The sequence below is a fragment of the Tamandua tetradactyla genome, chromosome 16 (genome assembly GCF_023851605.1).
Source record: "Tamandua tetradactyla isolate mTamTet1 chromosome 16, mTamTet1.pri, whole genome shotgun sequence".
Taxonomy (NCBI): Eukaryota; Metazoa; Chordata; class Mammalia; order Pilosa; family Myrmecophagidae; genus Tamandua; species Tamandua tetradactyla.
The window spans coordinates 23,062,668-23,085,192 of record NC_135342.1 but is presented as its reverse complement, the minus strand read 5'-3'; the positions used below and the strand labels follow the sequence as shown (position 1 = coordinate 23,085,192).

General features: G+C 44.4%; 2 protein-coding genes across 2 annotated transcripts in view; both read left to right on the top strand.

The window, feature by feature from the left end:
• Positions 1–1,071: 1,071 nt before the first annotated feature.
• The window catches only part of LOC143659138 (cytochrome P450 2A13-like), a 131,007-nt gene continuing 109,553 nt past the window's right edge, over positions 1,072–22,525 (top strand). Inside the window, exons 1-4 of the mRNA XM_077131783.1 lie at positions 1,072–1,288; positions 1,574–1,736; positions 2,179–2,322; positions 2,529–2,695. Of these exons, the coding sequence (XP_076987898.1) occupies positions 1,109–1,288; positions 1,574–1,736; positions 2,179–2,322; positions 2,529–2,695 (654 nt within the window). The 5' untranslated portion in view covers positions 1,072–1,108. The remainder of the gene's footprint in view (positions 1,289–1,573; positions 1,737–2,178; positions 2,323–2,528; positions 2,696–22,525) is intronic.
• On the top strand, positions 3,031–12,622 carry LOC143659959 (cytochrome P450 2A13-like). The gene is made up of 5 exons (XM_077133356.1): positions 3,031–3,045; positions 10,273–10,401; positions 11,303–11,444; positions 11,862–12,049; positions 12,395–12,622. Exons 1-5 carry the CDS (start codon positions 3,031–3,033, stop codon positions 12,620–12,622), a joined length of 702 nt encoding a protein of 233 aa, XP_076989471.1.

The window sequence follows — 22,525 nt, the reverse complement described above, 5'->3', positions numbered from 1 at the left end:
CTCAGAGAAGGTAGAACCAGGAATGCACAGTAATAGAGACAGGGGTTCAAGGCCCTGGTTTAAGGACCTCCACAACTATGCCCCTAGGCACTCTGTTTCCTGTCCTCCATATAACCACATGTAAAATGGAAGACATTTAGTGTCATCACAGAAATGATACAATTAACCCAGCAGATCCTGAAGGATCCAATAGGGAAGCAGCAGGGTTCTTTGGAATATATCATCCTTGACCACAGTTGGGATTTTTCAATCCCCCACTGGTGGTTGTTTTATTACTTTTTCCTAAGACCTGGACAGTCCCTCTGCCAGCATAGACCATGAGTTACTGTTCTCCAGTTCGGTGGAAAGTTCCACTGACGCGTCACTCTGGTCTCCTACCCAAACCGTTTCCCAACCAGAGGTGGGCAGTGGAGGTTCTATGGCCCCTCTATGAAGTTTGGATGAGGATGTTTGGGCACCAAAAGATAACCCTTTGCCCAAGACACAGGCAGCTCAGCACCTGTGGTCAGGGGACAAGTTCAGGATCCTGCTGTGCTCTCCACACACGTCCACACCCTGGAAATCCGCATCCACAGACCCTGTCCTTCCTCATCCCCACACCATGTTCCTGGAATCTCCCCTTCTGAAGCCCTATAACCTACCTCTCTCCTCACCAAAGGACCCCAGATCCACAGGCACACATCTGGTCTCACTCCAGTGTCCCCAAATCCAGAACTTCAGATGTTTCTCTCCTGAGACTCCCACGTCCCTCATTTTCGGGTTCTTTCTCATGCTGAGACCCCAAATCTAACTCTGAGGCATTCCTATGCAGATTCACCAAAATTTCTAGTTCTGGAATTTGTCTACTGCCCCTCCAAATTGACAAAGCTGAGATCCACCTCCCGAGGTCCACAGTTTCAGTCTTAGGGCCCATTCCCTGTTAATTTCCCTGGGTCCCCTCACCTTCCTTGCGGGCTGTGTCCCAGGCTAGGCAAAGTGCATGTGGTGGAGAAGTGGGAGGTGAAACGAGACAATGATACAATCAGGTCTAAAGTGCACCCTCCTCTCTGAGTAAATAAAGGGAAACTACCCAAACCCTCACCATCTGACTGCCACTCTCACTGCCATCATGCTGGCCTCAGGGCTGCTTCTGGTGGCTCTGCTGGCCTGCCTGAGCGTGATGGTCTTGATGTCTGTCTGGAGGCAGAGGAAGTTCTGGGGGAAGTTGCCTCCCGGGCCCACCCCATTGCCCTTCATCGGGAACTACCTGCAGCTGAACACAGAGCAGATGTACAGCTCCCTCATGAAGGTGTCTGGAGGCAGGGAGAAGGGTGGGATGCGGTGGCAGGGGGCTGACCCTTTGGACTAGAGCTTTGGGGCAGGGGATTCACCAGGTTGGACCAGAATCCTGGGACTGGGGAGTTTTCGAAGTTTCAGCGTCAGGGACTTAGCCAACAAAGACCAGCTCTTGGGATGAACAGCCCCTCAGAAGTCATAGGCTGGGGAAAATGGTACCGAGTATGGGACATCAGGGCACAGGGCCGGGTCAGATGTAAGCGCTGTCCCCTGTGACCTCTCTTACTCACTCCATCAGCTCAGAGAGCGCTATGGTCCGGTGTTCACGGTTCACCTGGGGACCCGGCGGATCGTGGTGCTATGCGGACAGGAGGCTGTGAAGGAAGCTCTGGTGGACCAGGCTGAGGAAATCAGCGGGAGAGGGGAGCAGGCCACCTTCGATTGGCTCTTCAAAGGCTATGGTGAGGTCCCCCACCCCCAAGTCCCGGGGTGCGGAGATGTGATCAGGAGGCCCTTACAGCGACTTTCGCTTGCCAGCCTTATTCCCGTAGACTCACACAGCCCCACATCTGGTCTCCTTGCCTCTCTCTTCCTCTGACGGTCTCTAACTTGGCTCAGAGTTTCTGTGCCCCAATTCGGCCCCCCACTCCCCATTCGTCTCTGTATCTGTCGTCTGACTTCTCGGCCTCTCTCTTCTGATTCTTCCAGTTGGTCTCTATCTCTTTCTGAACTGCTCTGGCTCTGAGTGTTCTGTCTGGAGCTCTCGGTCTCTATCTCTCTGCGGCTCTCTACCTACCTTTCTCCCACTCCCCCTTTCTCAGCCCCGCGGTCCTCAGGGAACCCCCCTCAGGGTCTGCCCCGGCCCCTTCCTGACCTCTCCGCGCTCCCACTCTGTGCCCGCAGGCGTGGTGTTCAGCAACGGCGAGCGCGCCAAGCAGCTCCTGCGCTTCTCCATCACCACGCTGCGGGATTTCGGCTTCGGCAAGCGCGGCATCGAGGAGCGCATCCAGGAGGAGGCGGGCTTCCTCCTCGAAGCCTTCCGGGACATGCGCGCGGGGGGGGTGGGGGGGTGGAGCGACACGGGGGCGCGCGGGATGGATTATCCTTCCGGGATCCCAGCTTTGGGGTCTGATCCCGGGAATCTGGCTTATCACCTCGCTATCCTCCTCCTTGAATTCTCAGGCTGGCTTCAGACCCTGGCCAGAGTTGACTCTCTCTCCTCCCAATCCCTGTGTCTCCCCGCCCCATCCCTGCCCCAGGAGCCTTCGTGGATCCCACCTTCTTCCTGAGCCGCGTCGTCTCCAACGTCATCAGCTCTATCGTCTTTGGAGACCGCTTCGATTACAAGGACAAAGAGTTCCTGTCATTGCTGCGTATGATGCTGGGAAGCTTCCAGTTCACCGCAACGTCCATGGTGCAGGTAACCGGTCCCAGCCCGGCCCTGTTGCACGCTAATCCTTCCTCCACTTGGAGACAGGTGCCCCAAAGCCCCATCCTCGCCAAGACAGAGTCCTCGCAAAACCAGCCCCCACTTTTGGGGACGGAACAGTGGCACCAGAACCCAGGACAGGTGTCCGATATCCCGCTGCCAAGAGCACTCTCAACAAGCGTCAGCTCAAAACAGAGCCTGCACGGGTGCCTCACCTGGGCAGACATTTCCAACCCAACTTATCTCAACATCCAGCACCTGTCTTGTACCGGGTCTATCTGAATATCTTAACACCGCACACGTCACCACCCCCACCCACCCTCTGAATGCCTCAACACCTGGTGCTGCACATTCTGGCCCACCGAAATTGTTTGTCATTTACACAAGCCATTCCACCACAATATCTAGATAACTCCCCCTTAAATACCTAAACACCTGTATAGGATTCCAATAAAGACCCTTAGACACCTAAACACCTGAGCCAATTTTTCCCAAAGAAACTCCATGGGATACCTAAACACACCACCCCAGCCCATCTGAATATCTAAAACACCAGGGCAGGTGTCTCCACCCCATACCCTCAAATACCTAACAGAGGTGCCTCCTATGCAGCCCACCTGCATAGCTGAACATCTGAACAGGTATCCCCAAAACTAGCCCCACCTTACTCTTATTTTTTTTTATTTTTTTTATTTTTTTATTTTTTTATTAACGGAAAGAAAAAAAAAAGAAATTAACACAACATTTAGAAATCATACCATTCTACATATGCACTCAGTAATTCTTAACATCATCACATAGATGCATGATCATTGTTTCTTAGTACATTTGCATCGGTTTAGAGGAACTAGCAACACAACAGAAAAAGATATAAAATGTTAATATAAAGAAAAGAAATAAAAGTAGTAGTAATAGTAAAAAAACAACAACAACAAACAAACCAACAAGCAAACAAAAACAAAAAAAAACCCTATAGCTCAGATGCAGCTTCATTCAGTATTTTAACATGATTACTTTACAATTAGGTATTATTGTGCTGTCCATTTTTGAGTTTTTGTATCTAGTCCTGTTGCACAGTCTGTATCCCTTCAGCTTCAATTACCCATTGTCTTACCCTGTTTCTAACTCCTGCTGAACTCTGTTACCAATGACATATTTCAAGTTTATTCTCGAATGTCCGTTCACATCAGTGGGACCATACAGTATTTGTCCTTTAGTTTTTGGCTGGATTCACTCAGCATAATATTCTCTAGGTCCATCCATGTTATTACATGGTTCATAAGTTTATCTTGTCTTAAAGCTGCATAATATTCCATCGTATGTATATACCACAGTTTGTTTAGCCACTCTTCTGTTGATGGAGATTTTGGCTGTTTCCATCTCTTTGCAATTGTAAATAATGCTGCTATAAACATTGGTGTGCAAATGTCCGTTTGTGTCTTTGCCCTTAAGTCCTTTGAGTAGATACCTAGCAATGGTATTGCTGGGTCGTATGGCAATTCTATATTCAGCTTTTTGAGGAACCGCCAAACTGCCTTCCACAGTGGTTGCACCATTTGACATTCCCACCAACAGTGGATAAGTGTGCCTCTTTCTCCGCATCCTCTCCAGCACTTGTCATTTTCTGTTTTGTTGATAATGGCCATTCTGGTGGGTGTGAGATGATATCTCATTGTGGTTTTGATTTGCATTTCTCTAATGGCCAGGGACATTGAGCATCTCTTCATGTGCCTCTTGGCCATCCGTATTTCTTCTTCTGGTAGGTGTCTGTTTAAGTCTTTTTCCCATTTTGTAATTGGGTTGGCTGTCTTTTTGTTGTTGAGTTGAATAATCTCTTTATAAATTCTGGATACTAGACCTTTATCTGATATTTCGTTTCCAAATATTGTCTCCCATTGTGTAGGCTGTCTTTCTACTTTCTTGATGAAGTTCTCTGATGCACAAAAGTGTTTAATTTTGAGGAGCTCCCATTTATTTATTTCCTTCTTCAGTGTTCTTGCTTTAGGTTTAAGGTTCATAAAACCGCCTCCAGTTGTAAGATCCATAAGATATCTCCCAACATTTTCCTCTAACTGTTTTATGGTCTTAGACCTAATGTTTAGATCTTTGATCCATTTTGAGTTAACTTTTGTATAGGGTGTGAGAGATGGGTCTTCTTTCATTCTTTTGCATATGGATATCCAGTTCTCTAGGCACCATTTATTGAAGAGACTATTCTGTCCCAGGTGAGTTGGCTTGACTGCCTTATCAAAGATCAAATGTCCATAGATGAGAGGGTCTATATCTGAGCACTCTATTCGATTCCATTGGTCGATATATCTATCTTTATGCCAATACCATGCTGTTTTGACCACTGTGGCTTCATAATATGCCTTAAAGTCAGGCAGCGCGAGACCTCCAGCTTCGTTTTTTTTCCTCAAGATGTTTTTAGCAATTCGGGGTACCCTGCCCTTCCAGATAAATTTGCTTATTGGTTTTTCTATTTCTGAAAAATAAGTTGTTGGGATTTTGATTGGTATTGCATTGAATCTTAAATCAATTTAGGTAGGATTGACATCTTAACTATATTTAGTCTTCCAATCCATGAACACGGTATGCCCTTCCATCTATTTAGGTCTTCTGTGATTTCTTTTAACAGTTTTTTGTAGTTTTCTTTATATAGGTTTTTTGTCTCTTTGGTTAAATTTATTCCTAGGTATTTTATTCTTTTAGTTGCGATTGTAAATGGGATTCGTTTCTTGATTTCCGCCTCAGCTTGTTCATTACTAGTGTATAGAAAAGCTACAGATTTTTGAATGTTGATCTTGTAGCCTGCTACTTTGCTGTACTCATTTATTAGCTCTAGTAATTTTGTTGTGGATTTTTCTGGGTTTTCTACATATAGTATCATATCGTCTGCAAACAGTGATAGTTTTACTTCTTCCTTTCCAATTTTGATGCCTTGTATTTCTTTTTCTTGCCTAATTGCTCTGGCTAGAACTTCCAACACAATGTTGAATAATAGTGGTGATAGTGGACATCCTTGTCTTGTTCCTGATCTTAGGGGGAAAGTTTTCAATTTTTCCCCATTGAGGATGATATTAGCTGTGGGTTTTTCATATATTCCCTCTATCATTTTAAGGAGGTTCCCTTGTATTCCTATCTTTTGAAGTGTTTTCAGCAGGAAAGGATGTTGAATCTTGTCAAATGCCTTCTCTGCATCAATTGAGATGATCATGTGATTTTTCTGCTTTGATTTGTTGATATGGTGTATTACATTAATTGATTTTCTTATGTTGAACCATCCTTGCATACCTGGGATGAATCCTACTTGGTCATGATGTATAATTCTTTTAATGTGTTGTTGGATACGATTTGCTAGAATTTTATTGAGGATTTTTGCATCTGTATTCATTAGAGAGATTGGTCTGTAGTTTTCTTTTTTTTGTAATATCTTTGCCTGGTTTTGGTATGAGGGTGATGTTGGCTTCATAGAATGAATTAGGTAGTTTTCCCTCCACTTCGATTATGTTGAAGAGTTTGAGGAGAGTAGGTACTAATTCTTTCTGGAATGTTTGATAGAATTCACATGTGAAGCCGTCTGGTCCTGGACTTTTCTTTTTAGGGAGCTTTTGAATAACTAATTCAATCTCTTTACTTGTGATTGGTTTGTTGAGGTCGTCTATTTCTTCTTGAGTCAAAGTTGGTTGTTCATGTCTTTCCAGGAACCTGTCCATTTCTTCTAAATTGTTGTATTTATTAGCGTAAAGTTGTTCATAGTATCCTGTTATTACCTCCTTTATTTCTGTGAGGTCAGTAGTTATGTCTCCTCTTTCATTTCTAATCTTATTTATTTGCATCCTCTCTCTTCTTCTTTTTGTCAATCTTGCTAAGGGCCCATCAATCTTATTGATTTTCTCATAGAACCACCTTCTGGTCTTATTGATTTTCTCTATTGTTTTCATGTTTTCAATTTCATTTATTTCTGCTCTAATCTTTGTTATTTCTTTCCTTTTGCTTGCTTTGGGATTAGTTTGCTGTTCTTTCTCCAGTTCTTCCAAGTGGACAGTTAATTCCTGCATTTTTGCCTTTTCTTCTTTTCTGATAAAGGCATTTAGGGCAATAAATTTCCCTCTTAGCACTGCCTTTGCTGCGTCCCATAAGTTTTGATATGTTGTGTCTTCATTTTCATTTGCCTCTAGGTATTTACTAATTTCTCTTGCAATTTCTTCTTTGACCCACTTGTTGTTTAAGAGTGTGTTGTTGAGCCTCCATGTATTTATGAATTTTCTGGCACTCCGCCTATTATTGATTTCCAACTTCATTCCTTTATGATCCGAGAAAGTGTTGTGTATGATTTCAATATTTTTAAATTTGTTAAGACTTGCTTTGTGACCCAGCATATGGTCTATCTTTGAGAATGATCCATGAGCACTTGAAAAAAAGGTGTATCCTGCTGTTGTGGGATGTAATGTCCTATAAATGTCTGTTAAGTCAAGTTCATTTATAGTAATATTCAGGTTCTCTATTTCTTTATTGATCCTCTGTGTAGATGTTCTGTCCATTGATGAGAGTGGTGAATTGAAGTCTCCAACTATTATGGTATATGTGTCTATTTCCCTTTTCAGTGTTTGCAGTGTATTCCTCACGTATTTTGGGGCATTCTGGTTCGGTGCGTAAATATTTATGATTGTTATGTCTTCTTGTTTAATTGTTCCTTTTATTAGTATATAGTGTCCTTCTTTGTCTCTTTTAACTGTTTTACATTTGAAGTCTAATTTGTTGGATATTAGTATAGCCACTCCTGCTCTTTTCTGGTTGTTGTTTGCATGAAATATCTTTTCCCAACCTTTCACTTTCAACCTATATTTATCTTTGGGTCTAAGATGTGTTTCCTGTAGACAGCATATAGAAGGATCCTGTTTTTTAATCCATTCTGCCAGTCTATGTCTTTTAATTGGGGAATTCAGTCCATTGACATTTAGAGTTATTACTGTTTGGATAATATTTTCCTCTACCATTTTGCCTTTTGTATTATATATATCATATCTGACTTTCCTTCTTTCTACACTTTTCGCCATGTCTCTCTCTTCTGTCTTTTTGTATCTGACTCTAGTGCTTCCTTTAGTATTTCTTGCAGAGCTGGTCTCTTGGTCACAAATTCTCTTAGTGACTTTTTGTCTGAGAATGTTTTAATTTCTCCCTCATTTTTGAAGGACAATTTTGCTGGATATAGGAGTCTTGGCTGGCAGTTTTTCTCTTTTAGTAACTTAAATATATCATCCCACTGTCTTCTAGCTTCCATGGTTTCTGCTGAGAAATCTACACATAGTCTTATTGGGTTTCCCTTGTATGTGACGGATTGTTTTTCTCTCGCTGCCTTCAAGATCCTCTCTTTCTCTTTGATCTCTGACATTCTAACTAGTAAGTGTCTTGTGGAACGCCTATTTGTGTCTAATCTCTTTGGGGTGCGCTGCACTTCTTGGATCTGTAATTTTAGGTCTTTCATAAGAGTTGGGAAATTTTCAGTGATAATTTCTTCCATTAGTTTTTCTCCTCCTTTTCCCTTCTCTTCTCCTTCTGGGATACCCACTACACGTATATTTGTACGGTTCACATTGTCCTTGAGTTCCCTGATACCTTGTTCAAATTTTTCCATTCTTTTCCGGATAGTTTCTGTTTCTTTTTGGAATTCAGATGTTTCATCCTCCAAATCACTAATTCTATCTTCTGTTTCTTTAAATCTGTCATTGTAGGTATCCATTGTTTTTTCCATCTTTTCTACTTTATCTTTCACTTCCATAAGTTCTGTGATTTGTTTTTTCAGTTTTTCTATTTCTTCTTTATGTTCAGCCCATGTCTTCTTCATGTCCTCCCTCAATTTATCGATTTCGTTTTTGAAGAGGTTTTCCATTTCTGTTCGTATATTCAGCATTAGTTGTTTCAGCTCCTGTATCTCATTTGAACCATTGGTTTCTTCGTTTGACTGGGCCATATGTTCAATTTTCTGAGCATGATCCGTTATCTTCTGCTGGCGTCTGGGCATTTAGTCAGATTTCCCCGGGTGTTCGACCCCACAGGTTGAAAGATTTTTCTGTGCAATCTCTTGGTTCTGTTTTTCTTATCCTGCCCAGTAGGTGGCGCTCGTGGCACACGTTTGTCTGTGGGTTCCACCAGTGAAAGTTGCTGTAGGTCCTTTAACTCTGGAAAATTCTCGCCGTAGGGGAGGTTCGGCAGCCGAAGCGTCTTGGAAGAATGCCAGCCGGCCTGGGGTTCCGAATGCGGGGAGGGTCGCCGGCCGTCGCAGCACAGGAGAGCGTCCGGCCAAATTAGCTAGTCGGCCCGGGGCACCAAGCGTGGCGGGAGGGCGCCAGCTGTCGCAGCCCGGGAGAGTGCACTGTTCCCAGCCGACAGGGGAGTCACGTGTTTGGAAGGGATCCCCCGGTCACTGTTCTCCGCAGTCTGGGGATTTCCGACCCAACTATCTCAGTTGTTCCGGGGGGCCTCGTGTGGTGGGGGCACCAGCCGCCACGGCCTAAGGGGACCGCCTGTCCAATTCTACCAGCTGGCCTGGGAAGGTGGAAGGGAGGGACTCCGGTCGCTTGCCGTCCCACCCAGGAAAGCCCGTGCCCCTTGGTGATCTCACCGGAGCTGGTTCTCCCAGATAGTCAGCCGTTCCAGGATGGGGTACGCTGTCCCTTTGATCTCCCTCGTGGCTCCGGGAGCTGCTCTGTATTATCTCCACTCCCCCAGTAGCTGTTCTGGAGGAGGAAAGGTGAGGGCGGCAAGGCTGTCGAGGCTGGTGGCGGAGAAGCACGGTGAAGGCGGGGGAAGAGGGCACCGTGGTGGTTGGAGAGCAGCCGGAGCAGGAGGGGGAGGAGAGGGGGGAAGGAGGTCGGGCGGCTCGGCTGCTGCAGGGCGTGGGCGCCGCGCGGCGGGCCGGCGGAGAAAGAGGGGGGAAGGAGGTCGGGCGGCTCGGCTGCTGCGGGGCGTGTGCGCCGCGCGGCGGGCCGGCGGAGAAAGAGAGGGGGGAAGGAGGTCGGGCGGCTCGGCTGCTGCGGGGCGTGGGCGCCGCGCGGCGGGCCGGCGGAGAAAGAGAGGGGGGAAGGAGGTCGGGCGGCTCGGCTGCTGCGGGGCCCCCACCTTACTCTTGAACACCGGTACAGAATCCCCAATTCCGGGCCCCTAAATATCTAGACAGGTGTCCCCAATCCAGCCCCATCTGCGTTCCTAGCCACCTAGATGTGACCACCTCAAACTAGTCGCACCTGAATAACCTGAACACTTGAACAGGTATCTCCCAACCCAACCTCACCTGAATGTGTGCCTAGAGCCATATCACCTAATGTTTTGGACAGGTGTCTCCTCACTTAATCTACTGGAAAACTTAGATCTATGTTCCCGTCCAGCTCCAACTAAAACACCTGGACAGGTGTCCTTAACCCAGTGCCTTCCTTGCCCTGAGATAAGTTCCACTCCCTCTGGATCCTGCCCATGGTCAGCTGTCCTTTCCTTCCCTCCCTCTCTCCCCCACCCCCAGCTCTATGAGATGTTCTACCCGGTGATGATACACCTGCCGGGACCTCTAGCAACAGGCCTTCAAGGAGCTGCAGGGGCTGGAGGACTTCATAGCCAAGAAGGTGGAGAGGAACCAGCGCACACTGGACCCAAACTCCCCACGGGACTCCATTGATTCCTTCCTCATCCGCATGCAGCAGGTTAGTCCCTTATCGTAATTCAAATTCGCCCCTTATCGTAATAATCCTCACAATTCCAATTATAATTCACCATCACTGCTCTGTCCACCTCCGCATAGACAGGACTTGTGCAAACAGATCATAATAGCAAGCCCTTCTCTAGCACTGCCATGTGCCAGGTGCCATTTTAAGCAAGTTGCAGTATGTCCTTAACACGCACAACAGGTCCACGACGGAGATTTTATGAGGAACCCCATTTTACAAATGAGGAAACTGAGCCCCAGAGGCCCAAACCCTGGTCTCTCTGACTCTCAGGCTGGTGCTCTTAGCCACCCCATGCTCTCCCACCTTTGGCATTGGTTATCAGATACACCTGTGTGGGCAGTTTACCTGGCACTGTGCTGTGACTTTGGAGGGTCCCCACCCTCCATCTGGACATCAGTCTCTCACCTGTGAAGAAAGGAGATGAGGCTTTATGGAATCATAAATTCAGGGGGAGGGAATCAAGGGGGAGGAATTCTCCATAATAATCTTCAAGATTTCTTTATGAAAAGAATAGACTGTTGCTGAAAATTCTGGGTCTGAGGAAAGCTGTCTGTCTTTATCTCTGACCCTCCCTTTTGCCTCCTCTGTCCCTCTTCTTTCACTCACTGTCTCTCTCTTTCTGAATACTCCCACCATAAAAAGACAACTAGAGCTGATATTAAAGGACAGAGGCAGGCAGGGTGTGAGGAGGGCACAGCCTATAGGCTGGGCAAAGGCCCGGGGCCTGGAGAAGGCCTCTGCAGCAAGGGCCACTCTTCCCCCCTCTGGTCTGAACAAAATGAGAATTCAGGGATCTAAGGGAGGTGGGTCCAAAGGAAACCCCCGAAGGGCCCTGCGGGAGTGGGGAAACTTGGCCTGAAGTGTCCTCTCCTTGCAGGAGCAGAAGAACCCCAACACGGAGTTCTTCTTAAAGAACCTGGTGTTGACCACGCTGAACCTCTTCTTTGCGGGCACCGAGACCGTCAGCACCACCCTGCGCTATGGCTTCCTGCTGCTCATGAAGCACCCGGATGTGGAGGGTGAGGCCAGAAATGGGGGCCCACAGACCCTCCCAAATCCTCTGAGCCTGCTGATGTCCCCACCTGCCCCAAATCCCTGGACCCTCAGACACGGCCATGTGTAGTGACACAGTGACAGTCACCTGATGGGCACGGGTCTGAATGTTGGTAATGTCCGAACCAATTGGTAAATAGACCCCGTGCTGAGCCCACTGGGGGTCCACTGTCTGCTGCTCTGAGTCCTCCCCCAAGCCCCTGGCACCCCTCGACCCACCTATGGTTCTGGTATGACACTGTTCACAGGACACTGCTCCAGCAGTAGGTATAGCTGATGCCCATTGTGACTGCTCTCAGCCTGCTTTACCAGTTCAAATATTCCGACTGGCACCCCTGCAAGGAGACCCCTAAATACCTGAACGTAGAGCCCTCCTCTCCCAGCCAAGGTCCACGAGGAGATTGACCGGGTGATCGGCAAGAACCGTCAGCCCAAGTTCGAGGACCGGGCGAAGATGCCCTACACAGAGGTAGTGATCCACGAGATCCAGAGATTCGGAGACGTGATCCCCATGGGCCTGGCCCGCAGGGTCACCAAGGATACAAAGTTTCGGGACTTCCTCATTCCCAAGGTACTGCCCCCACCCAGCCCAGAGGGGCCCCCAAACTCCACATCCCCCTCAACCTTGCCAGCACAGGTCTCACTATCTCCGTCAAAGGCTTCTTCCTACCATCCCCTCTCTTCAGCCTTCCCGTGCTGAGACCCCTTAATCCCTGGGTCTCCCCCAGTCTCCTGCCTCAAGAGACACAGACCCCAAACCTCCTGTCCCAGAGAACATGAGCCCATATTCCCAAAACTTCTGTAGAACTCCTCTCTTAGAGGGCCTTCCTGCCATGCCCTACATTTCTCTTTGCCTTGGGCCCCCTCACTCCCCCTCTCATCTACACCTGGTAAGAGATACTCCTTACCCCACCAGGGCACCGAAGTATTCCCCATGCTGGGCTCTGTGCTGAGAGACCCCAAGTTCTTCTCCAACCCTAGAGATTTCAACCCCCAGCACTTCCTGGATGAGAAGGGGCAGTTTAAGAAGAGTGATGCCTTCGTGCCTTTCTCCATTGACAAGAGACCGCTGTCTGCTGCCAGGCCACCACACACCACCAGGGGCCTCCCTAACCATAGCTCCCCTCTCTGGCCTGAATCTTAGCATCTTTCTCCAACTTGGAAGTCCTTCTTAGAGTCTACCCTTAAGCTGTCCAGCTTCAAATCCCATCACTGCCAAGCAACAAGCATCTGCACCCAGGGAAAAGGGAAGGGTTAATCATACCCATATTAGAGATGTGGACAGTGAAGGCTGGATGAAATAGAGATTTCTGCAAGGTCAAATAGCAAAGTCTCCAGATTTCTAGGGTGGTGACAGTACAGGCATCCTATTTAGGAGTGTATCTGGGGAGCTTCTGGGCCAACATGGCGGCTTAACAATGTGTGCATTTTAGTTCGTCCTCCAGAACAACTGCTAAATAACCAGACACAGTAAAGAACAGCTCCTGAGGCCATGTCAGTGACCAGACACACAGCATACCCCAATCTGGCCCAGCTGGCCCAGCTGTGAGCCCTTCAGAACTGTGAGTTCCCTAGGCTGCGGCGACTGACGCCCCACCCCACAGGCTGCATCCCAGAGGGGAAGGAAAGAGACTTAACCGGCAGCAGGGGCTGAGCCCAACCAACCCCCCATTGTGGCATTAATTAACGAATTCTGACTACTAAAAATAGGCCCCCTGCTCAGGTGAACCTGGTCAAAGCAGGGGTCACTCATTTTTACCCCGGCGCCAAAAGATGGAAAAAGAAAAAAAAAAGAAGGAAACAGGTTTTTGTGGCTGTGTTTCTACAAAGGCTTCTCTGCCTTTGGATACAGTGGCAGGGCTCCTCAGGGTGCAACTGCCCCAGGCATAGGCAGAAAGAAACTCCTTTGAGGGCTTGTCTGGAACCTGTGTCTTCCCCAGTGGAGAGGTGAAGCCCAACTCAGGTGGCATCCCTCTCTCAAGGAATTCAGACACCAGGGCTTGGTAATTTGAAGCCATTAAAACGAGCCTACAACCTCTCCTCTGTCTCCATCATGCTCCTAGCCAAAGTTAAAGGTACCGCATCATCTTATGTTAGTGGGACCTGCAGGTACACAAGCATCATATACTTGGCAGGATAAGAAAAGCAGAGTCCAGAGACTTCACAGGAAAATCGTTCAACCTGCTGGGTCTCACCCTCTGGGAAAACCAATGCAGATGACTCTTTCCTCCTGATAGGAGGCCAATTTGGTCTGGGAAAATCTGGCTGGTGCTATAATACTTATGTAGACCCTCCTAAGTGTGGGGGAAAAAGGGCACCATACAAGCAGGTCAAGAAACAAGAAAAGAAGAACTGAAAAATTCTCCTCTGTTAAACAAAACTTAAGCTAGAGGTCCAGAAAAAGCTGAATTGAATGTCAAAGAACAGATAGACAACAAATTCATCCAGCAAGAAAACCCTAGGTAAAAGAAGAGAAAGCAGTCTCCAGAATAAACTAATTAAGGTAATTAAATGCCTAGATGCCAGCAAAAAATAACAAATCTCACTAGGAGAATTGAAGACATGGCCCAGTCAAAGGAGCAAACCAACAATTCAAATGAGATACAGGAGCTGAAACATTTAAATCAGAATATATATACAGACATGGAAAACCTTATCAAAAACCAAATCAATGAATTGAGGGAGGATATAAAGAAGGCAAGGAATGAACAAAAAGAAGAAACTGAAAGTCTGAAAAAACAAATCACAGAACTTATGGAAATGAAAGGCACAGCAGAAGAGATGAAAAAAACAATGGAAACCTACAATGGTAGATTTTGAGAGACAGAGCATAGGATTTCTGAACTGGAGGACGGAACATCTGAAATCCAGCAAGAAAAAGGAAATATAGGGAAAAATGGAAAAATTTGAGCAGGGACTCAGGGAACTGAAAGACAATATGAAGCATATGAACATATGTGTTGTGGGTGTCCCAGAAGGAGAAGAGAAGGGAAAAGGAGGAGAAAAACTAATGGGGGAAATTATCACTGAAAATTTCCCAATTCTTATGAAAGACTTAAAATTACAGATCCAAGAAGTGCAGTGTACCCCAAAGAGAATAGATCCAAATAGACGTACTCCAAGACACTTACTAATCAGAATGTCAGAAGTCAAAGAGAAAGAGAGACTCTTGAAAGCAGCAAGAAAAAAGCAATCCATCACATACAAGGGGAGCCCGATAAGACTATGTGTCGGTTTCTCAGCAGAAACCATGGAGGCGAGAAGACAGTGGAATGATGTATTTAAATTATTAAAAGAGAAAAACTGCCAACCAAGAATTCTATATCCAGCAAAATTGTCCTTCAAAAATGAGGGAGAAATTAAAACATTTTCAGACAAAATATCACTGAGAGAATTTGTGATCAAGAGACCAGCTCTGCAAGAAATACTAAAGGGAGCACTAGAGACAGATATGAAAAGACAGAAGAGAGAGGTGTGGAGAAGAGTATAGAAAGGAAGATTATGAATAAAGGTAAAAGGAAGGAAAATTAGATATGACAGATAAAATCCCAAAGGCAAAATGGTAGAAGAACGTACTACCCGTGCAGCAATAACACTAAATGTTAATGGATTAAACTCCCCAATCAAAAGACATAGACTGGTAAATTGGACTAAAAAACAAGACCCTTTATATGCTGTCTCTACTCAAAGGACTTGAGGGCAAGGACACAAACAGACATTTGCACACCAATGTTTATAGCAGCATTATTCAGAGTTACCAAGAGATGGAAACAGCCAAAATGTCCATCAAGAAATGTTGGCTAAACAAACTGTGGTATACACATACCATGGAATATTATGCAGAATATTATGTAAGACCGAATAAAGTTATGAAGTATGTAAAAACATGGATGGACCTTGAGGACATTATGCTGAGTGTGATTAGCCAAAAACAAAAGGACAAATGCTGTATGGTCTCACTGATATGAACTGCATTAGTGAATAAACTTGAAATAGTTCATGGATAACAGAGACCATCAGAAGACAGAAATAGGGTAAGATATTGGGTAATTGGAGCTGAAAGGATACAGGTTGTGCAACAGGGCTGAATATAAAAACTCAGAAATGGACAGTGCAATACTACCTAAACTGTAATACAATTATGTTAAAACACTGAATGAAGCTGAATGTGAGAATGATAGAGGGAGGAGGGCTGGGGACATAAATGAAATCACAAAGAAAGATAGATGATAAATATTGAGATGGTATAATCTAGGAATGCCTAGAGTGTATAATGATAGTGATTGTTCTAGTTTGCTAGCTGCTGGAATGCAACACACCAGAGACAGATTGGCTTTTAATAAAAGGGGATTTATTTTGTTGGTTCTTCAGAGGAAAGGCAGCCAACTTTCCACTGAGGTTCTTTCTTATGTGGAAGGCACAGGATGGTCTCTGCTGGTCTTCTCTCCAGGCCCCTGGGTTCCAACAGATTTCTCCGGGGTGACTTCTTTCTGCATCTCCAAAGGCCTGGGCTGAGCTGCAAGTGCTGAGATGAGGAATCCCGAGCTGCTTAGGCTGTGCTACATTGCGTTCTCTCATTTAAGCACCAGCCAATTAAGTCAAACGTCACTCATTGCAGCAGACATGCCTCCTAGCTGACTGCAGATGTAATTGGTGACAGAGGAGGTTCACATACCATTGGCTTATGTCCGCAGCAACAAGATTAGGTATGCTCACCTGGCCAAGTTGACAACTGAATCTAACACAGTGACTAAATGTACAAATTTTAAAAATGTTTTTGTGTGAGGAAGAACAAAAGAATGTCATTACTGCAGGGTGCTGAAAATAGATCGTAATTAATATTTAAAAATTTTAACTTGTGTGTGAGACTAAAGCAAAAAATGTCTATTTGGTACAAAATTTATATTTTGACTAGTGCATCTCCTAATATAACTTATGTAGATACTTAGTTGAACATCAGAAGTATATGGAACCTTGGGTAGGACATGAGATTTTGTTGGTTTGTCCAGAGTGATGCCCCGATGAATCCCAGAGTGATTTGATCAGTGGGTGGAAAAGTATTTGCAAAGTTCCCTTCAGGGTATGGTGAGAACAGAGAAAAATTCAACCACCTCAAGTTGAATTCTTGATATTCTCACAAGCAATGTGGACAAATAAAGCTATAGGCTGAGCCCCCAGCCTTGGAGTTTGTTCATATGAAACTTAAGCCCTCAAAGGATAGGTCAAGCCTACTTAAAATTAGGCCTAAGAGTCACCCCCAAGAGAACCTCTTTTGTTGCTCAGATGTGGCTTTTCTCTCCATCCAACACAACAAGCAAACTCACCACCATACCTCTGTCTATATGGGACATGACTCCCAGGGGTGTGGACCTTCCTGGCAATGTGGGACAGAAATCCCAGAATGAGCTGAGACTCAGCATCAAGGGATTGAGAAAACCTCTAGAATGAGCTGAGACCCAGCATCAAGGGATTGAGAAAACCTTCTCGACCAAAAGGGGGAAGAGTGAAATGAGACAACGTGTCAATGGCTGAGAGATTCCAAACAGAGTTGAGAGGTTATCCTGGAGGTTATTCTTATGCATTAAGTAAATATCACCTTGTTATTCAAGATGTAACAGAGAGGCTGGAGGGAACTGCCTGAAAATGTAGAGCTGTGTTCCAGTAACCATATTTCTTAATGATGATAGAATAATGATATAGCTTTCACAATGTGACTGTGTGATTGTGAAAACCTTGTGTCTGATGCTCCTTTTATCTACCTTGTCAACAGATGAGTAGAACATATGGAATAAAAATAAATAACAAAGGGAACAAATGTTAAAATAAATTTAGTTTGAAATGCTAGTGATCAATGAAAGGTAGTGGTAAGGGGTATGGTATGTAAAATTGTTTTCCTGTTTTTCTTTTATTTTTCTGTTGTCTTTTTATTTCTTTTTCTGAATTGATGCAAATATTCTAAGAAATGATCATGATCATGAATATGCAACTATGTGGTGATATTGTGAATTACTGATTATATATGTAGAACGGAATGAGCATATATTAAGGATGTTTGTGTTTCTTTCTTGTAATTTTTTTAATTAATAAAAAATTAAAAAAAGATAGAAAGAACACCCAGATACCGAAAAAGTATAAAATTTAAATGACTGCAGGGATGGGAGGGTGAGAGTCGTGATTTTTTGGTAGTTTAGTTTTCACTATCTTCTTCTGCCCAAACAAGAGCCCCTAGAATTAAAACACAAACACACACACACACACACACACACACACACACACACACACACACCTGGCCTTGGCAAAATGACGACAGCAGGTATCATGTGTTGAGTTCTTACTATGTGCCAGGTCCTGTGCTATGCCCTTCATGCATGACCTCATTCAATCCTGCAAACCACTCTGTGCGGTGAATCCTAGGATGGCCCCATGTTACAAGCAGGGACACTTATTTCGTGAGGTTAAGGCACTTGCCCAAGGTCACACAGTTAAGACACACAAAACTATGGATTTGGATGCAGGCCAATCAGATTCCAAAGTACCCTTCTTGAAGTTCTGGGCCTGAATCAGATTAGTTCCCAGACCCAAATGAATTAGGGAGCTGGGACAATTTACAGAAGAAATCAAGTTTTCTGGTGAAAGGAAGTTGAAGGGTGAGAATTTGAACATCACATCAACACAACTCAAACTTCTGGTATTGCACTGCATCTGCTCCCTGAATTCATGCTAACTGGAACACACACAGGCATGCATACCCATGGGCACCTGAAGCAGTGCTTTCCTTATTCCATGATGAGGAACCCTCATATATTTTATTCTATTCCATTCCATTTTACTTTCAAAGTGCTAGCTACAACACCCCTACTTGCTTTTCTGAAATATTTACGGGTCATGACCTGCAGTTTGAAGAATGCAAACTCACAGGATAAACTCTAAGCTTCCTGAGTGAGTCTCCAAGGCCCATTCAAGCCTGAGCTCTGCCCTTCTCCCCTGATCTTATCCCCATCTCAACAAACTTCCCTGTTGTCCATGGATTGTTTACACCTTCAGGCATTTGCACCAGTTCTTCCTTCTGCCTAGAATGCCTTTCCTGCAACCTCTTCTGAAGGTCAGAAATGCTGTTGTGGTGATGGTGGCAGAAATAAGAAGCAAACAGCCTTCCACTCTAGCCCTATGCTCCCTATATGCAGATGATAGAAGAGATCCAGATGGAAACAGAGAAAAGTAGTTTGCAGGGTTCCAAAAAAGTTCTTAGAAAGCAAGCTATGGAAAAGTAGCTTCGAAGCTTAATATCCAAGACTGTAGATATGGATTATTTAGCATCCATAAGCTACCTTATGTACATATTTGAACTTCCATACAACAAAAACAATGCGATGCTTCAAACTATGTGATATAATTATTGCTTGTATAAATGAAGACACTTTCAACCTATCCCCAACATACAGAGACCAAAGCCCCCAACAGTAGCTTTTTCTGATTAATGTGAATTACTCCTCAGAACCAGCTAAATTCCACCCCCATTCCTGTTACTTAGAAAATTAATTCATTAAATTAGAATTTACTTCTGGTCATGACATCTGGACAGAATATCAATAAGGAAATAGAAGACATGGATGATACCATAAACTGACTAGTCCTAACGGACATATATGGACTACTCTGTCCAACAGCGGTAGAATGCACATTCTTCTCAAGTGTGCATGGAGCATTTTGCAGAATTGACTGGACTAGGTCCGAAAAAGTTTCCACAAACTTGAAAACACTGAAATCATACAAAGAACCTACTCAGACCACTTGAGAATAAAGGTCAACATCAGAACCAGAAAAAAAATGGCAACATTCCTAAAAATGTGGAAATTAAACAAAATGCTCTTACACAACCATTGGGTCAATTAAGAAATCAGAAGGGAAATGAGAAAATACTTAGATATGAAGGAAGATGAAAACACAGCATACCAAAACTTAAAGAATGGAGTAAAGGTGGTGCTCAGAGGAAAATATATAGCTGTAAACACCTACATTTAAAAAGAAGAAAGATCTCCAGTCAATAACCTAACTCCAAACTTTGAGGAGTTAGAAAAAGGACAAAATAAATCCAAAGTTAGCAGAAGGAATGAAATCATACAGATTAGAGAAGAGATACAAAATAGAGAATAAAAAATAGAGAGAAACGAAAAAACCAGAAGTTGGTTTTAAAAAACAACTCAGTGAAATTGGCAAATCTTTAGCTTGATTGACAAATAAATAAAGAGAGATGACACAATAACTGGAATCAGAAATGAAAGTGGGCATCATACTGATGACCTTCCAGAAACAAAAAGATTATAAAAATACCTCAAACAATTTTATGCCAAGAAATATGATATTTTAGAAAAAATGGATATTTCCTAGAAACACAGAAAATACCTAAATGACTCAAGAAGAAATAGAAAATCTCAGATCTTAATAAATAAGAATATTAAAACCATAATAAAAAATTTCCTCTCATGGTCAGATTCGTGTGTCAACCTGGGCAAGTGGTGGTTGGGCAAGTGCTGGCTTGTCTGTTGCCATGAGGATGTTTCATAGAATTAAATCACGATCATGTCAGCTGCATCCACAGCTGATTCCATTTGAAATCACCCAAGGCAAGTGTCTTCTGCAATGAGTGATGCTTAATGTAATCACTGAAAGCCTTATAAGGAGGATTCAGAAGTGACAGGCTCTTCCTGTTTGGGCTGGTGAGCCTCTCCTGTGGAGTTCGTCCGGACCCTCCATCAGAATCGTCAGCTTCACAGCCTACTCTGCGGATTGCAGACTGCATTCCTGCAGTCATGTAGGACGCTCTTAAATTTTATATTTGTGAGTGTTCCCTGTTGATTCTGTTTTTCTAGAGAGCCCTAACTAATACATCTTGGTACCAGGAGTGGTTCTTAAGAAATAGAATCTTAAAAATGGGTTTTTATGAATGGCTTTCTACTCTGACTGGACTCAAAGACACTAAGGACTCTGATTCTTGTAATCAGAATTTCACTCCCAATCCATGGAGTGAGTTAGCAAAAGAGATAGTCAAAATATCATCATTCAATTCTCCTAATGCTTTGCTTGTACGAAACCAGGCTCTGGGAGATAATGTTTTTGACACCTTTACAGAGTTTTGTAGAAATAAGAGGCAGAGAGATGTTGGTTAGTTATTAGATACACTGGCTACATTAAGAGGTGAAAGGGATGGGCTTAAGGCATCAAATGAGAAGCTTAAGCACTGTCTGAAAGATGTAGACATTTCTATAAGTACCCTGAAGGAAAATCTTATTTCCTGTAGCTGTAGACTTGAGATCTCTGAAAATCAGACTCAGACTCTTATTGTTAGAGTAGCAACTTTACAACATAAACTGAAATCTCAATATTGCATGGTGTCAGCCATTAAAGTGAGGGCATCAAAATTATATGACATGCAGAGTTTTGTGGCATTGGCTAGTAAATCATGGGGTACCTAGAAATACAATAGAAGGGCAGTCTACTAAATTCTTGTTTGAGCTGTATAAACAAAAGAGTTCTAGGTCAAGTGAACAGAAGACTAACCTGAATTACAAAAACATGGAGTCATGGCCCCTTAATCAATTTCCAGACTTGAAACAGTTTACAGACCCAGAGCCCCTTGAATGAAGGGGAGGCCAGGTCCCTTTGTGGGAGAACCCTGTTACACTGCCACAAATTTATACTGTTAATCTTCCTCCAAGCCTTCCCCAAGGAGACCAACGGCCTTTTACCAGGGTACTGTGCATTGGGGAAAAGGAAATGATCAGATATTTCGGGAATTATTAGACACTGGTTCGGAAGTGACATTAATTGTAAGGGATGCAACACATCACTGTGGACCACCTGTCAGAGTGGGGGCTTATGGAGGCCAGGGGATCAATGGAGTTTTAGCTCAGGTCCATCTCACAGTGGGTCCAGTGGGCGCCCTGACCCAAACTGTAATTATTTCCCAAGTTCCAGAATGTATAATTGGTTTAGACATACTGAGTAACTGGCAGAATCCCTTCATTGGCTCTCTAACTCATGCAATGAGGGCTATTATGGTAGGAAAGGCCAAGTGGAAGCCACTAAACCTGCCCCTACCAAGCAAAATAGTAAATCAGAAGCAATACTGGATTCCTGCCACTCTTAAGGACTTGAAAGATGCAGGATGGTGATTCCCACCACATCCCCATTCAACTCTCCTATTTGGCCTTTGCAAAAAACAAATTGGTCTTGGAGGATGACAGTGGATTATTATAAGCTCAGCCAGGTGGTAACTCCAATTACAGCTGCTGTTCCAGACGTGATATCATTGCTCGAGCAAATCAATACATTTCCTGGTACCTGGTATACAGCTATTAATATGGCAAATGCTTTTTTCTCAATAGCTATTAGTAAGAAACAACAGAAACAGTTTGCTTTCAACTGGCAAGGTCAGCAATATACTTTCACTGTCCTACCTCAGGGGTATATCAACTCTCTAGCCCTATGTCATAATCTTGTTCGCAGGGACCTTGACCATTTCTCCCTCCCACGAGACATCACACTGGTCCATTATATTGATGATATCATGTTGACTGGACCTACTGAGCAAGGAGTAGCAACTACTCTAGATTTACTTGTAGGGCATTTGTGTGTCAGAGGATGGGAGATAAATCCAACAAAAATACAGGGGCCTTTCACCTTAGTGAAATTTCTAGGTGTCCAGTGGTGTGGGGCATGTCAAGATATCCCTTCTAAGGTGAAGAATAAGTTGCCATATCTGTCCCCTCCTACAACCAAAAAGGAGCTACAATGCCTAGTTGGTCTTTTTGGATTTTGGCGACAACATGTTCCTCATTTGGGTATGCTACTCTGGCCCATTTATCGAGTGACCAGAAAAGCTGTTAAATTTGAGTGGAGACCTGAACAAGAGGAGGCTCTATGACAGGTTCAGGCTTCTGTACAAGCTGCTCTGCTACTTGGGCCATATGATCCAGCAGATCCAATGGTGCTGGAAGTGTCAGTGGCCAACAGAGATGCCGTCTGGAATCTTCGGCAGGCCCCTATA

Excerpts from the sequence above, each read along its gene's own strand:
- LOC143659959 (XM_077133356.1), top strand. Across the intron at positions 11,445-11,861 it reads GAAGCACCCGGATGTGGAGG|CCAAGGTCCACGAGGAGATT; the intron begins GTGAGGCCAGAA and ends CTCCTCTCCCAG. Across the intron at positions 12,050-12,394 it reads GGGACTTCCTCATTCCCAAG|GGCACCGAAGTATTCCCCAT; the intron begins GTACTGCCCCCA and ends TTACCCCACCAG.